Here is a 16,871-nt window from a genome sequence, read left to right on the forward strand (position 1 = left end):
TGTGAGCGTAATTTTCTCATGCGAAATCCACATTTACCGTTTATCGTTATCAGTGTCAAAATTTGTGTTGCATGTTGACACTACGATAACGAATGTAAGATTCGAGAAAATCACATGCCATAAGTTGGCACATGATATTAGTCATTTCAAAGGTTTAGAATGATGACATTATATCTTTGCAAATTATGTTGTTGAGGCTCCTATTAAGGACCTAGAACCCTTCCTCGTAACATGCTCATAGACATGCATGGCATACGAGTAATACGATGGATGGATGAGATGGTCATACGACCTCGATCAGTGTTATGAGCATAATGCTAAATCACATTACAGATTGATTATTTTCACCTTCACAGGTAAGATGCTCGATTAGGGTCAAAAGACCAGAGCATGTAGAATGGGTTGTTGGTTAAGTAACCCCTCACACACTCATTCGTCTCTTGTTGTCTGTCAAGGAAGATGACGGATTGGTACACACACTTCGATGGACAAGTTGTTAATAACCATTGTACGAGCAAAGACTCGGTGTCCCCAGTCATCAGAGTTAGGGGATAGGACTACCTGATATTATCCTAGGTGGTAGATCTATTGGACTTCTGCAGAAGTAGGATGCATCCGTAACCACGAATGCCTTTGGGAAATCCTCTCTCGACTAACGGTCGTCCCCTTAAGAGCAGACTCAACTAGCTATTCGGGTTATTCAAAATACACAGAATAACAGACACCCGAACTAGTCTCAGTTATTTCTATGAGTCGCGTCTGTGCATACCCGCAAGCCAGTTAATGATGGAACATAAAGTAACTTGTGCACTCCACTTGATGAATCATAGAATTGTGTTTTATGCTCAGTGATTTCAATTCATTATTAAATGTTTTGATATATCGTGCAGCATGTGCTAATTAGACTTTCACTTATGCTAATAAATTGCTCATGTTAGTTCAGTAACTGTTTAGTTACTCATCATACATAGTTAATTATTTATGCTTCTTTCAGACATTTCTGTCTACTTATGCACCTACTAGTTTTTCACGAAACTAACCTATTTTATGAGTACAGGTGATGATTAGGTACTCAGCAGACAATGTCGCGATTGCGAGATGTTCTCAGGATCCACTGTTTCCACTCGCACCTTTTGTCTTGATCATTTTGGGTTTTGTTACGGGTTTCTTAGAGAAATCCAAATTTTATACAAACTTGAAATTGTTTATGATATAAATGATTTCATCTGGATATTTGCAAGTTATGCCTTTGTCTTTTATGCTCTTTTAGCTAACGTGCCCAAGATTGTTGACTTTCCCTCTTTTCTTTTAAAAAAATGCTTCCGCTGATTTTATAAATAAACTCTGAAAAGAAAAAGGATTTTCTAGTCTTTAAACCGTTTTCAAAAGGTTTACAAGTTCAAAATTTTGGGGCGTTACATACTAGCCGAACCACACATAAATCCAGTGTGTCATCTCTCTCACACACATTTTCTCTCCCCTCTCTCTTCTGTGTCACTACCATATTCGTTTAGTTATGTGGTGGGTAAGGTCGAAGCTTAGGTGGTGGATTTGGAGGTGACCATGGCAGCAGCCTAGGTGGTGGGTTTGGATGCAGTCATGGTGGCAGGTTAGGTGGAAGTTTAGGTGGTGGATTTGGAGGTGACCATGACAGTGAGCTTGGTGGAGTAGGAGGTGGTGCAGGTGCTGGGTTTGGAGGAAGAGTAGGAGGTGGAGTTGACTGAATGAAGTGAAGCAGATCTAAATATTGTAATAGTTCTCTCTGAGCATTCTCAACTTATGGATACCTTAGTCGAAATTCTATTGTCTTTTTTGAAAGTGGGCAATTACATCGAGATCATTTAATCTTTTTCCATGTAGTTGGTTTTTTTTTTAACAAAATCTTGATGTTTTGGTCCGCATATTAAACAAGTTCATGGGACAAATACACGTTCTTGTTAATACTGATGGTGAGTCTGGAAAAGAGTACAATTATCTGCTCATCATTCTTAAGGCAAATAAACACAGAGGCCCCAGGTGGGGTCCTAGACTCAGAGTTTTACGCCACCAGCAAGACGAGCATAGGTATGGCAGGATAAGCCAGTGCAACCAGGTCTTTGTGTTGAGTGTGGTTTCTTCAGGTTATAAATCAAAATGAATAAACACATGAAGATAAAAATAACATAGTCCCAACTACAATATTGATACTAAATATTAAATCAAGATTTACATAAAGAGAAATACACATAGAGATACATGTCCAAAAACACACTAGTCTTAGAATCCCTAGTTACTCCAAGTTCACTACTATTCCATAACTGAAAGACAAACTATTGTCCTACTCTATTCATTCTAGTAGAATGGGCTGCATTGTTGCTGCTGCTCCTTTATCAATCGCATCATGGATGGTTCAACTCAACTGCAAAAAAAAAAAACTTAAAAATCAGATAGCCTTGACAACAAAATTCTAATTTCAAGTTTCTAACTTCAACACAAATCGAGCAGTTTACATATGTGGGAAACACCTCTACGATATCACCTTCATGTTCCAACATTGATTTCAAGTTCTGTAGTGAGTCGAGAAAAACAACGAATGCCATTCCCACACACATCAAAACAAAAAAAGAATACTCGCCATGAAATGTGTACCCACACACGTCAATATTTTGTACAAAATACTTTGGTTTTACAAATTGAAACTTTATGCTGATTTCATTTGTTGAATAAACAAAGGCTAATGGTTCTTCAAATTGCAAAGATGCACGTATTGTACATCCAGAAACATCTACTTTAACATCAGATGAAGTAATATGTGATAATTCAAATCTTATGGTTCATAGTCCTTCACCCCCAAAGGATCAAGACAATGCTAGAATTTTGAATGGTTTAAATCATGATAATGGGTTTTAGCATAGTTTTCCAATCTTGCACCCTCTAAGTGGGATGATGCAGGAAAGTGGATCCCAATTGCTTAATCTAGTGACAAGCAGGTTAGAAATAAACCTAAAACAAGAAATGTTCACCCACAGGGTGCACAACCTTTGGTGACAAAAAAGCCAGGGTTGGCTCATGGAAGTCGTCAATCTAGTATTGTAAATGGCTCTTTCACAAAGGTTATCATGGAAGTTGCTAAGCAAAGAGCTTATGCAACTGAGAAGGTGGATACCAAGAGGATTGATCCTAGTCAAGCCCAGAGGGAATTGAGTTTTATCCATCTGCAGATAACTTTGGAGATTCATATGCTAACACTTCTCAGTGATTGCTGAGGTTCCTATTTCAGATTCAGCAAGTAAGCACGTAGTCTCTAAGATTGAACAGATACGTGATCTCATGTTGTATGAAAATCGTTCATGATGACTACTTTATGTGAACGGTCAAATATACAACAATACATGTGAACCAAGAATGCATGCACAGTATGGTATCTAGGAGTGTATACAGGAATGGCATCATGAGTCGGCAATCTCGGCTATGCATAGGGAGTGCTTGAAAAAATGCAGATGGTTGAAAACTTGATCTCAAAAAGAAGGAAATGTTGTGAGCAGGTCCAAGTACATATTGCAAAGTATACAACCACAATCTCGTAGATAGACTAATGCCAGGTGATCCTTCAAAATTATGTATTGGATCAAATGATGAAATTATTTTTTCAATATATTGACGCATCGAGTTTCTATTTTTTGTTATAATAACATCTCATAACTAATGTTCTAATAGCGTTCAAAATAAAGTAGTGCAAACAATAAAATTTTAAATGTTCAAAATAAAGTAATGCGAACAATAAAATTTTAAAGGATTTAATTGATAATCAGTACGAAAGCACCTGGTTGAATGACTAAAAAAAATTTAACATCCAGCACCAGCGCCACCTCCCACTCCCACTCCGAATTCACCACCTAGCCCACCGCCACGGCCACGGCCACCTCCAAATCCACCACCTAAGCTTTCACCTGACCCACCACCTAACCCGCCACCATGACCGCCTCCAAACCCACCACCTAGGCCACTATCATAGCCGCCAACACAACCTAGCCCACCACCATGACCTCCTCCAAACCCACCACCGTGGCTGCCTCCAAAACCCATCACCTAGCCCACCACCGTGGTCGCCTGCAAAATTCACCACCATGACCTCCTCCAAACCCAACCTAGTCAGGTACCTCATATTGTGCTGTGGTTTTTATGACAACCCACAAAAATGAAATTGGTTTTGCCTAATCCTAATCATCATAAGGCTTATTCTGCATCATCTTGGCTTGTTTATTTTTAGCTATCTCTGTTTATAGAGAAAGAGGGGACTTACCGTGTTTGCAGTCGGTCTCTGGGAGGGTTATGGCACAGCAGCAGGGAGGATGTTAATGTCAGCAGCAAACGAAAGAAGAATGTTAATGGCTGCATCAAGAGCAGAGGGATTCAAAGGATGCTAATGGCTGCTGCAACAAAAGCAGGAGGAGTCCAAAGATGTTAATGGACGCCGCAGCAAGAGCAGAGGGGAGGACACAAAACCCAAAAAAGGCTTTCGTGTTTCGTTTTTGCTTTCCTTTTTTTTTATTTTTTTTAATGAAGTTAGCAACGCCACGTGGAGAAATCTTAGCCCATCTCTCAACGGTCAAGATCGTCGAATGAGTGACTCATTTGACAAATGACCTGATCTGGATCCCAATTATGATGAAAATATTCATGTTATTATCAGAATTTTTTGTATTTTTAATAAACTGGTCACCGTGGGCTAGGAGCAAAAAAGATTTGATGAAATTTGAAACCAAAACTAACGTTTTAATAGTTGGCTTGAGAGCAAACTTTCAGATACGTCCACCATAACGTAAACATCGAATAACATCGAGAGTCCAGACTGAACTTGAACCAGTAACCGCGTTCAATTGCCCATCTAAATGAGTGTCCAAATTCTTTCAACTTGAAGGTCATGAATGATGGTCACAAATACAATCAACCCCCTCGGACTGTTGCACTAACTTGTTAATCTTCAAACTGTGATCTCCGGTCAGTACTGTCAACAAAGCCAATAAGCCCAGACAGAGGGGGATCGGTTCAGCTGACCGGTAATGTTTTTGAACTCAAGCTCAGGTTGGACTCAGCACAAGATATCCTAGCTGTCCAACTGACGCATCTGCACGGTTAAGATCAATATCCATTCAGGTTAAAATGTGGACTAATTCTAGCCATTGTTTGGACGGTTATGATTGAATGTAAGATGGATGGGTATTGGATCCCATCATATGTCAGTTGATAGGATCCGTACTCATTGAGCATCGGCAAGTTGAGACAACACAGTATGAATCTCAGTTGTTTGCAGCTTTGAGGGCAATGTCATGCACGACTCATGACCAAGAACGCCCTGTATTTATCCAAATACATACAGATCAGCATCTGTTTTTGGTCTCATAACATAGGCCCAGATCCAGCTCTCGATTATGTTTAGCCAGATCCTGTAAAACACTTAAAACCTGACTCCAGCTTGGATCATCCTCGTCCAGGCTCCAACTCGGATCCAGATAGACCATTTTTGGCACAATCTAGGTTTGAAACCAATTATCATTACATGCAGCAGATCTGACCCAGATTCAAATAACACAGACCATACCCAACACCATAGGCCATATCTGGGCAACACACTGTTGGAACTTCAGTGATTTCTGTCCAAATAGGAATTTACTAATGCAAAATAAAAAATGAAAATGTTACGTTTATTTTGCTGTGTTTTTTTTTCAAGCAGATCACATCTGAGAAGAAAGCCCGTTGGAGAACTTCATGGCTTCAAATTCATCCCAACAGAACCAGAAAATCGACAGTCCTCAGTTCAAGAAATTTCGCATAGGGGAGACAGTTAATCATTTTCCTGTGGGGTTCAAACAGGAGAGAGATCATGTACGTGCATGTGTGTGCAAGCTTGCAAACACATGCTAAATTTCAACATTTTCGATTGTTCAGATTTTGAATTTAATTTATCATATCACAAGAAGATGATTCTTCTACAAGAGTTAATGAAGTATTAAACATGAAACAAACTGTGCATGGCCAAAGTATAAATTAAGATTCAGAACAAAAAAGAAGATGATGCAGAAGGTAAAGCAGTTCCTAGGTCAGAGAAAACACCTCTAGTTTACCAGTTTAAATCTTAGTTATACAGATCATCGTCATCTCCACCGCCACCACCAGCAGCAAATGGATCAGAAGCACCAGTAGCAGCAGCAGACTCGGGTCTATCAGGGAAACGGAACTCTGATCCAAACCCTCGCGATTGCTGCAATGTTTGAGCAAAGAGTTGGTATTTCCTTATGTCAGCATCGCTTACACTTCTTCTAGCATACTTCATGGATTCTTCAAAATGTGCTGCTTTTATTTCTGAAACATCGTCTGTGTCATCCTCTTCCATCGCCTCAGGGTTCTCACTCCTCTTACGTTCCCGCTCAATATCCTGTTTCCACAAGAAAATGATTAACTTATCAGACACTTGTCAAAATAATCGGTTAACAAGAGCAAACCAGTATAAACACAAGCACACAGCACATACTAACAATTTGCACAAAATATAGGAAAGTAATTCCACACAAATAACAAAATAAATGGCCTACCAAAAAAACATTAACAAAATAAATGGCTAACATGAACAACCAATATCAATGCAAGCAAAGAACATAAAAAATTTGTACAACAAACAGGAGAGCAATTCGACAAATTGCAAATGGGCTACAAACAGATGTGCCCAAATAAGTGATACATTTTCTACAAAAAAACAGCTTTTTCACATCAATTTGAATAATGAAATAACATAAAAAACCATTTCTCCCAGAAAAAACAGACTCACTGGATCCTTCCCAAAAAAGTTGTCCCTTATCCAAAGGCACCAGCAGTCAATTGTTTGTTTGTTTTTTCTAAAAGAATAAATACTGCAGGCAATTATGACCATTTTCACGCCGTTGGTTGTAGCCCCTAACACCTTCCATACCATGAGCAAAGTATTCTGGTCAACAACAATCCATTCACCAAGACGTAGTTAAATGCTCCACTAAGCAATTTTCTTCTTAACTTTTTAATAGGATAACATTAACGGATAAGAAGAAAACCAGTGGTTTTTTATGCATCCATCAGACTTTCACGTGCTTTGTTTTAGAATTTGTATTAATCAAATTTCTCTCTCCAACAAGATGGTTTCTCAGTTTCAAGAGAGGTTCTGAGAAAAGTTGCACGAGCTTCTTATGAAAGCAATACAGCCAGAAAGTTCATGATATATATTTCATGCAAAAGATTATCAGAGAATATCACTTAGTGACTCATTAAAAAAGGATAAACAGTGCAGAGAACAAACAGGATGCTCTGAGAGGCAAACCTCTCAAAGATTGGCAGCAATTAACACAAGCAATTAAACCACCAAAAGCACACCCATACATAACCAACACCATGATAACATGCTTTCTATGAGGACCTAGACTTAAAGGAACTAACCTCCAGCTGCCCGTTTGAACATACAGACTGGTTGTTATTATAAAAATTTAACTAGAATTTTCAAGGACGTAATTAGACATGTAGTTCATATCGGAAAAAAGAATTGACATGTAGCTCATGGAGAAGAAGAAACCTCAACCAAAAAAAAAAAAAAACTTGCCTTCTCAATGTTTTCTCTAATAGCATATTTGCAAGCTCTCTGGCAGATTTCAGTAATATCAGCACCACTGAAACCATGAGTATATTGTGCCAAAGTAGCAACGTCAACATCCTTTGAAACAGGTGATTTGCGCAAACAAGCTTTGAAGATCTGCAGGCGAGAAGCCTCATCTGGCAAGGGAATGTAAATCAACTGATCTAGACGTCCTGGCCTAAGCAATGCAGGATCAATAATATCTGGCCTATTTGTGGCACCAATTATGAAGACAGTTTTCTTTGCAGACATGCCATCCATTTCAGTCAACAACTGATTCAAAACACGGTCGGCAGCACCACCAGCATCACCAACAGAACTTCCACGCTGTAAGATGATAAGAAAGCAAAATTAGTTAATCACAAACACTGGAAAATACCTATTTTAGTATATTAAATAGAGAGAATCTTACAAAACTTCTACATTAAAAGATTATAAGAATGGTGAAAACAATTTGGTTAGTCAAAATACTCAAAACCACTGGAAGAGGCTAATTTTATCCAAATACTAACTAAACAATGATCATCTTGGAGAGAATCTTCTCAATTCTCAAATACCAGGCAAAGTAAAACAAAGAATGTTGAACAATAAAGATAAGATTTATCAGAAGAGTTTACCTGTGTTGCAATGGAATCAAGCTCGTCGAAGAAAAGGACGCATGGAGCTGACTGCCTGGCTTTGTCAAAGATCTCCCTAACATTAGCTTCACTCTCACCAAACCACATGGTCAGCAATTCCGGCCCCTTCACACTGATAAAATTGGCCTGGCATTCATTTGCAATAGCCTTGGCAAGAAGAGTTTTACCACAGCCAGGAGGGCCATAAAACAGAACTCCTTTTGATGGTGACATGCCAAATTTCTCAAATTTCTCGGGATGCTCAACCGGATATTGCACCGTCTGTAAGCACAACAATCATAATGCAAACAATCGTTCAACACATTGAATATCAACTACCAGGACAAGAAACTTTTAGAGAACATTCCATCAGGATGACTGGCAATGGAAGTTGATGTATGAAAAGCAAATAAAATTTTGTCAACCAATCAGCATTGAAGCACTTGATGGATATTCAACAGCTTACTGATACAGAGATGCCAATTGCAATCATCAATTTTTAAACAAGACATATCTGCATCTTCAAAAAGGTGTTAACAAAAGATCACAACAATTTGGCCATTCAACACTCATCTTGTCCTTTGCAAATAGAATACAAACAACAAAATGTCAAGGGAAATAGACAGTTACCTCCTGAAGTTCTCTTTTGACATTGTCCAAGCCACCAATATCCTCCCATGAGACATTCGGAACCTCCACAACCTACCAACAACAAATGTAATCATAATAAATCATGCACCATCATGTTAAAATAATATTCATAAAAGTTTTATGGCAAAACATGAAGGAAGAAGAAATGAAAAGACAAGACTCACAGTTTCGCGTAAAGCTGAGGGGTTGGAAGAGCCCAAAGCTGTTTGAAAGTGCTCATTTGTGACAGCCATCGAATTGAGGACCTCAGCATCAATTGCATCATCCTCTAAGTCAATGACATCCATTTTTTCCCTAATGCACTGAAGGGCCGCCTCTGTGCAAAGAGCAGCAAGGTCTGCTCCAACATAACCATGTGTGCCTTTTGCCACTCTTTCCAGGTCGACCTAATGTGATATTATAAAGAGAGTAAATACCAAGTATTTCAAAGTGAATCAATGGAGCATAAAGATGGAGGAGGAAAAGAACAAAAGGAGTCTTTACATCATCTGCAAGCTTCATGTTCTTTGTATGTATCCGAAAAACTTCTAACCGCCCAACCTCATCAGGAACACCAATGTCGATCTCTCTATCAAATCTTCCAAATCTTCTGAGAGCTGGATCAATGCTGTTTGGCCTATTAGTAGCACCAATAACAATAACATGGGCTCGAGTCTTAAGACCATCCATTAGAGTCAAAAGTTGGGAAACGATACGCCTCTCCACCTCACCATGTGTTTTCTCTCTTTTGGGGGCTATTGAATCTAACTCATCAATAAAGATGATGGAAGGAGAATTCTTTTCAGCCTCCTCAAACGCTTTTCTCAAGTTGCTTTCACTTTCTCCAGCTAACTTGGACATAATCTCAGGTCCATTGATTAAGAAGAAAAATGCACCAGTTTCATTTGCAACAGCCCTGGCAATCAAGGTTTTCCCTGAACCAGGAGGACCATAAAGCAAAATACCCTTTGGAGGCTTCACACCAATGGATTTAAATAGTTGTGGATGCCTCAGTGGAAGTTCAACCAGCTCCCGAATCTGAGCCATTTGCTTCCTAACACCACCAACATCATCATAACCAACTTCATTCAATCGCTCTTCATCCTCCCGTCTGACAGGGTCCCCTTCACAAAAGATCTCTGTATCTGGAGCAACAATGCAATACTCACCAGGATCGGTTTCAATGACTTTAAATTCCACACTCCGCATCCCTCCTCTCACAAGGAAAAGGTCACCTTTTCTCAGTGGCCGATAGGACTCTAGGAAATACGCTGCAAAAAATAAGAAACAAAATTAGGAAAAAGATTAACTTACACTATAAAACTAATATGAAAAAAAGATGGTTGGAGATTATGCTCACGTTTAAGATAAGCATCAAACAAATTTCCCGTAACACCCTCAATTGTGTCATCTATTGGCAGTATGTGAACACGTTTTCCATACTTCACATCAGGACATTGATGCACAGAAACAACATCACCGAGGCGTACCCTTAGGTTGGCACGAACGACTTTGTTCATTCTAATCTTGGGTTCCTCACAAGTGTCATCAACAAGAACAATGCACACTGTGTCCATCCTCTTTTTACCCTGCAAAGGCGATTGCATGTAAAGAGCACACTGACCAATTTTAAAGCAATAGAAAGCTCAAACTTAATACCTTAATTAAAATGGTATCTCCCCTGAAAAATTGAAGTTTATCCATTGTCACAGAGTTCATTGAAACAACAGAATTGTCATCATTCACAGCTTCATCAACAACAAGCCGATTGGGAGCCTTTTTACGCTCCAGAATTGCAGTGCTGAAATCCCTCTTCGCCCCTCTCCTGTTGCAAGCAAGTAAGATCTTACAGAAAACTTGAAGGTACAAATATAGAATGTTATAAACAACGAAGAAGATTCAGTAAGAGCTCATAATGAGAGTCGCATTGCTCGTTGAACCATACTCAAAGACAAAAATTGTCTCTATGGACCTTTTTTAATGAAAAAAAGACTTTCACCAGAAGAGGAACAATTAATAGTTTAAAACAAACAAAAAAACCTTAAAGCCTTGTCATATGAAATAACTTTTGAGTTTATGTCTAGATATCAAATGATCAGGAAGAAACTGTTACAAAAAGCAATGTCAATCAGAAAAAATCCATCTGAAATACTGCAAGAGCTTGCTAGTCACAGCTTCTTGATTCTCAAATACTGAACAACAAGAAAAATATCAAGATTATTTTGAAAATGGACTGCTTGAAAACAATCTGGACACACAATGCTGACAAGGTCTTTAGACATCAGGAAAGTGTAACTTCAATTACATGCTCTGTATGTGTCCTGTCCTTTGTTTCCAAAGAAAGGAGAGAAAAGAAAGTCTCATTCACCAGAACAAAAAGAATTTAGTTCAAAAGGAAAAGAAGAACTATTCACTATCCAAACAAAAACAAGTTAAAAGCAAAGACAACAAGAAATAAATGGAAGGAGACACCCTTATGGATCCGATATAGGCTGTTGGCTGCACCATCTCAAAAAAAATTAATAGTTCAAAAAAAAAAAAAGAGAGAGAGTCAGATCTATGACATCCATGTTCAACCATGTATCCAAGCAGGTACATGTATTATACTCTAAAGAAGCACACTTATAACCTTCCAACATAACCCATAAACATTGAAGATTCCAGCAACCCTCTCAACCCATGCATACAACCAACACGTGAAGGACCCACTTGACAACTCTTTTTTTTCTCAATTTTGAGGCAAAAGAAAGGAAAATATTACTAAAGTCTAAAAAGTAGAGACATCAAACCAATGACAAACAGATAGCTCTCACTAACAAGAGAGAAAAATTAAACACCTATAGAAACATTTAACAACTCCATTCCTTCCTACTGGGACTCCGTTTCTTCGAACTCCCAAGCACCAACTTGATAGGAGGCAGCAAGGTAGATGCAAGAGAAGATTATTGTCAGGCTCAGGACATCCGTCACTAACATCAAACAGAAGTGCCCTTAGTGAAGGCCCATAAAGCATCTAGTTCTTCTAATGGGACAATGGTGACGCTTGTATGATTACAGATGACAAGTCATTCACATAGTGATTGTTAATTGTTTCCAGTGGCATCACATTAACCACTTCCATGAGGTTAACCAAAACCAGGTGAGAATCTAGGATCATTCTCCAAAAGTGTGCCAAAAAAGCATATCAATAGGAGAAAATGAAAGCAGACGAAGGGGATTAGAGGTGCTAAGCCAGAGTTACCGGAAGCACCTAGGCGTAAGGGGAAACGCGCTTCCCTGATACGCGCTTCAGAAGCGTGAAACACCGCGCTTCCGAAATGCGTGGGGAAGCGTCCCCCATTTATGGGAAGCACGCTTCCCCTGCGCTTCCCCATTTTTTCCATTTTTTCCGCTTCCCCCTCGCTTCCGGTTCGCTTCCGAGACGGTTCATAATTTTCTTCTAAGTGGTCCCACGCTTCCCCCGCTTCCTAAATTTTTTAAAGTGCCTCGCTTCCCGCTCCCGCTTCCTCGACTGGTAACTCTGTGCTAAGCTCATTTGGTGGTGGAGCATCAAGAGAGGGGGAAGATAGATAAGAGAAAGAAGCTCTTGGTTTGAGCCTCATGAGAGGCAACAACATATTTGATGTTTGAGGCAGACCACCTTTGCCATCTAAATAGAATAGAAAATACGTAATCTGCAAATAGCAGACCTTTTTCTTCAACAGTTCATGTCGGACAAAAGAAATGGGAGTTTTTGCAGGTATGTCACGATCTCATTGCCCAAGGAACCAGCATGTATGAGAGCTCCCTACATTGAAGATGGCAGCTTATTTGCATGTTGTGAAGCTTAAATGTGTTGGACTACTTGAGCTGGAAGGGTTTAGCATCCAAAGCAACTGACCTAAAACTTATGTCGTCACTAGCTGGTAGTTAGATCATTCCCACCAGGTTCAAGAGCAACAAAATGGTTATAGAAAGGAGGTGCTTTAACATGAACTGCAGATCACTGAAATGAGTATCTTGACCCTTGATCCTTGTGCCGGTGCAAGGCATACGCAACAAGAGCATGGCCGCCTTGAGGTCGATTCTTCCAATAACGAGGAGTTTCAACTTCAACTAAAGCCTCTAGAAAACCTGACTCTCCGAACCAACAACAACCCCTTAAGGAAGAGAGTATTGATAATTTTAAATTTAACACTTGCATAGCAAGCATGAACAAGTTATTTCATCAGCCTGGGTTGGTGATGGACTCCGTTTCTCAGCCACCCACATGCCATGAGCAGGTTGCCAAACTTTCAAACCTATGCTATTGTTCCAATTCACAATCTTGAAATGCTTTCAACTTGCATTACTCATCAACAATTTGAGTTTTTGCTAATGTTGTTCTGACTTCACTTTCCAACTTTCTTCTTCATTAGAATAAATCTTTTATCTAACCTTTAAATTTTGAAGCAATTACTCATAAAAGCACATGTATAGACTTATTCTTCAATAGTTGTTAATCTAATCTCACAAAGATTGAGACCATAAACTTTTACAACAACAACAACTACGCCTTCATCCCAAAACAATTGGGGCCGGCAATATGAACCAAAAAAGAAAATCATTCTGAGACTATAAACTTTTAAATGATAAAAACTCATTGGCCATTTAGGCCCGAAAATGAGAGCTCCAATTGCATAAAAGCCTAGGACTTTTCAATCTAATGCACTTTAATCTCCTCACTCCAAGGCTAGAATTAAACTGGTCCATATTGAATATTTTCAATTAACCAATCATTTTCCAAAGGCTATAAAGAAAACAAACAGGACACGTGTTATTGAATGAAGTGAATGGTAATGACGATGGCAAGGGATAAAATGGTAATGAGTTTATTTTTTTCAAGTTTGGGTATCACGAGGCTAAAAAGGGGTACCAATGAAGGTTGAACATGACATTCCTGAACATGAGGCTCAAAGAAAAGAAAATGGGTTAAGGAATCTTGGGCCTCTCTTATTTGAGATCTTAGATTGCTGAGGAAGCACTGAAATTTTTGGAGCTTTCTCATATTTTTCTTTTTTCTTTTTTTAATAATGCCTCTTTTTTTTCTTAATGCCCTTTTTGGTATTTTGATATTTTTTTGTGAATTTTTTTTTCACCTCTTTATAAAATAAAAAATGCCCCATGATAAGGCTTTAATGGGTAGGTTTTACTTTGTATAATGAGATGACCAAGCCAGTCCTTTTGAAGGATGTTGAAAACAAGACTCAGGGGAAAAATGCACCAGACCATAAGATGGATATATCCACAAGACCGACCAAAGAAGCGAATGAGAAGCAAAGACAAAGCAACAAGTAGTCTTAGCATCTTTCAGTTTGAAAAGTTTTTCCTCTAAGTGAATCATCATGGTCTTAAACCATAGAATATGAGACTCATCATACCCTTATACGATTCATGTTTTGCTATGTTTAGGCTTCGTAAAGAGATTTATCCTTCTATTTCACTGTAAATTTCTTCATTTTATGTTGTCTTCTTATAAAGAGCTCTATTTTTAAGTTTTCTCTTCACAACAATAAAAAAGAAATTGACTACTTTTAATAATGCCATGAGTGAGATGAGGTGCATGTGAACTTCTCATAAATGCAATAACTTCTCGGTAAAATCCATTCAAATGACAAAAATTTAACAGCAAAAAGAGCAATCCTTTTGAGGATTTTAAAATTTTCTGTTTTTTTTTTTGGATTTTCAAAAAAAATTATTTTTTTGGATTTTCTTTTTTATTTTTTTTTATTTTTTAAATAACTATTTACATAGGACAATAAAAAAACTTATTCATATTCTCAAAAGATGTGGGAATTATGGACACATGGCTTTGGATTGCAAGAGGTGGAAAGCAAACCTGATCCGGATGGTGCAGTCTCTCTTGTAACTCTCTAACCCAATGTAGAGAATATGGTGTGATTTGGATTTGCCCTAACAGTAGACTGCAAGTGTTGTGAGGATAGATCTATGAAATTTTTCTCGATATTCTTATTTTGTCCTCCTCCTTTCCAACCTCGATCTTTTAAAAGATTAGGATTTGAACTTTTGCTCTATTGTTACCGCAGATGTGGCTTTATAAAATGGTAAATGATTTTAACCTTCCACATTACTGAAAATATCTATTGACATTTTGGCTCTCTTGACCTGGCATAGACTTACTCTATATAGTGCAAATTGCAGGTGACTCCACCATTTTCAACATCAGAGGCAGAAGCTACCCTAATGTCAGGTAGGCACAGATAGGCAGATGGCATACAACACACACGGGCGTGCACACACACACAACAAAAGTATGCATTCATGCACGCATCACATACACACATGCATATATTCTTAATGCAAAATTACAAGTTGCCGTCAAAATCGAATACTATTAATAAATACAAATGTGCTCATACTAAAGGCATTTTAAAAAACAAAAAGCAAGAAACTCCAAATTAACAGATCAAAAACATAAGAAAATAAAGTTACCGCAATCAAGACAGATTTAAGTGCATCCACTAAGTATTGAGTTGCGCCCTGTGTCTATGTTAATGTTCTATTATGCTCACACAAGACATGCATGCCAAACAAAGTATCCATATGACATAGGCCAACGGATATAAAAGACTCTTGTTACATCTAAAAAATTAAAATGAAAAGTAAAATAAAGCAATATCAGGTTAGACGTGATAGCTGAATGGGTACTTATGAATTTGAAAATAAGACGTGTAGAAAAACATCCTTGTGGGCTCAAAGCCTCAAAGCAGGTGGGCTAAGAGGAACAAGCTCGTAGAATCAGCCACAATAAAGCAATGCAAACTGGATTTTGAATCAGGAAGATAATTGCATAAGAATAGAAAAGAAAACATCTAGTCATATAGATGCTACAAATCAGATCCACACTTACGAAACCTAAAATTATCTCCAACAGAATACCATAACATACAAGTTACTCGTTTTACGTGTCTCCATTCACTACAATGAACCATCCCCAGAAAGTAATTAGTAACACCAAGAAAACCTCCTGAGTAAGCAATTGGATGAATTAACACCAAGAGTCATAATCGCATTAGAAAGAAGGGCATCCAGAGCAGACAGGAAAAAAAAAACCTGGTTTTTATGCTTTGTTACCCAACATCAAACGATCACTCAAGCATCTCCCATAAATTCTATAGTTGCATTACTGTAATTACAATGACAACTTCCATGTGCATGAGTCACTTTTATTCTTTTCCATATATCTTCCTAGAAACAACATGATTCCCTTAAATTGAAGTCAGAATTTCCCGTTGCAACATTAACAATTCTCCCCATACTTTCATCGCTATCTCCCCCAACCCAATCCACAAACACATAGAAATAAAACACCAAACTTTAAACGCAAAAAAAAAAAAAAAACAGAAGAAACACGAAAAATCATCAACAAAAGAGGCATAACCAGAAAAGTTCAAACAAAGCAAAACAGAATATCACACGCATAAGAAAAAATCAACACATAGCGCCCTTGCCGATCCCAATTCACATAAAAACACGTCGTCACGGAGATCGAACCCCTTAATTATACACTTCATGAATCGTACCTACTCTCCACGACTCACGGAGATTCAAAAAGCATCGGTAGAGCAATCTAGGGCTCGATAAAGCAGAGAGAGGAGAGGTCGAGCTACTCACGGTTCAGATGAAGGGCCCGCCAAGTCGGAGCTCAATTCCGCCATGGCTGACGATCTCTAGGGTTTCCACCAAAGCCCTGAAAACCAGAACGAAGGGAGAGAAAGGAGTACTGCAGGAAGCAACGAAGGGAATAGAAGGGAAGGCTTGTATTTATAGGCGCCCGCGGGCCCTGCCCCTTACCTACCAAGCGGGAAAAGGTATCTTTGTGGATCGGGTATGGATCTGATCCTAATATGGCCCGAAAACGTTTTGTGGTGAGTTTACTGAGGGCTGTCGTTGAGCCGGACACAGAATCTAGTGCAAGCGCGTGTTGCTAGACTTGCCTTACATTGAAA

General features: G+C 38.6%; 1 protein-coding gene and 1 long non-coding RNA gene across 2 annotated transcripts; both read right to left on the reverse strand.

The window, feature by feature from the left end:
- Positions 1-2,111: 2,111 nt before the first annotated feature.
- LOC149826650 (uncharacterized) lies at positions 2,112-4,472 on the reverse strand. The gene is made up of 2 exons (XR_016434781.1): positions 4,283-4,472; positions 2,112-2,398 (listed from the first exon to the last, which is right to left on the reverse strand). It is a non-coding gene; the product is annotated as an uncharacterized LOC149826650 (long non-coding RNA).
- A 1,448-nt stretch (positions 4,473-5,920) lies between these two features.
- LOC149826651 (cell division cycle protein 48 homolog) lies at positions 5,921-16,662 on the reverse strand. The gene is made up of 9 exons (XM_090018921.1): positions 16,537-16,662; positions 10,543-10,708; positions 10,244-10,472; positions 9,388-10,154; positions 9,069-9,290; positions 8,884-8,955; positions 8,254-8,535; positions 7,604-7,963; positions 5,921-6,415 (listed from the first exon to the last, which is right to left on the reverse strand). The coding sequence occupies exons 1-9, from the start codon at positions 16,578-16,580 to the stop codon at positions 6,116-6,118; spliced, it is 2,442 nt and encodes an 813-aa protein (XP_089875047.1). The 5' UTR covers positions 16,581-16,662; the 3' UTR covers positions 5,921-6,115.
- Between the last annotated feature and the right edge of the window lie 209 nt (positions 16,663-16,871).

The sequence above is a fragment of the Nuphar pumila genome, chromosome 10 (assembly GCF_984573655.1).
Source record: "Nuphar pumila chromosome 10, dmNupPumi1.hap1.1, whole genome shotgun sequence".
NCBI lineage: Eukaryota > Viridiplantae > Streptophyta > Magnoliopsida > Nymphaeales > Nymphaeaceae > Nuphar > Nuphar pumila.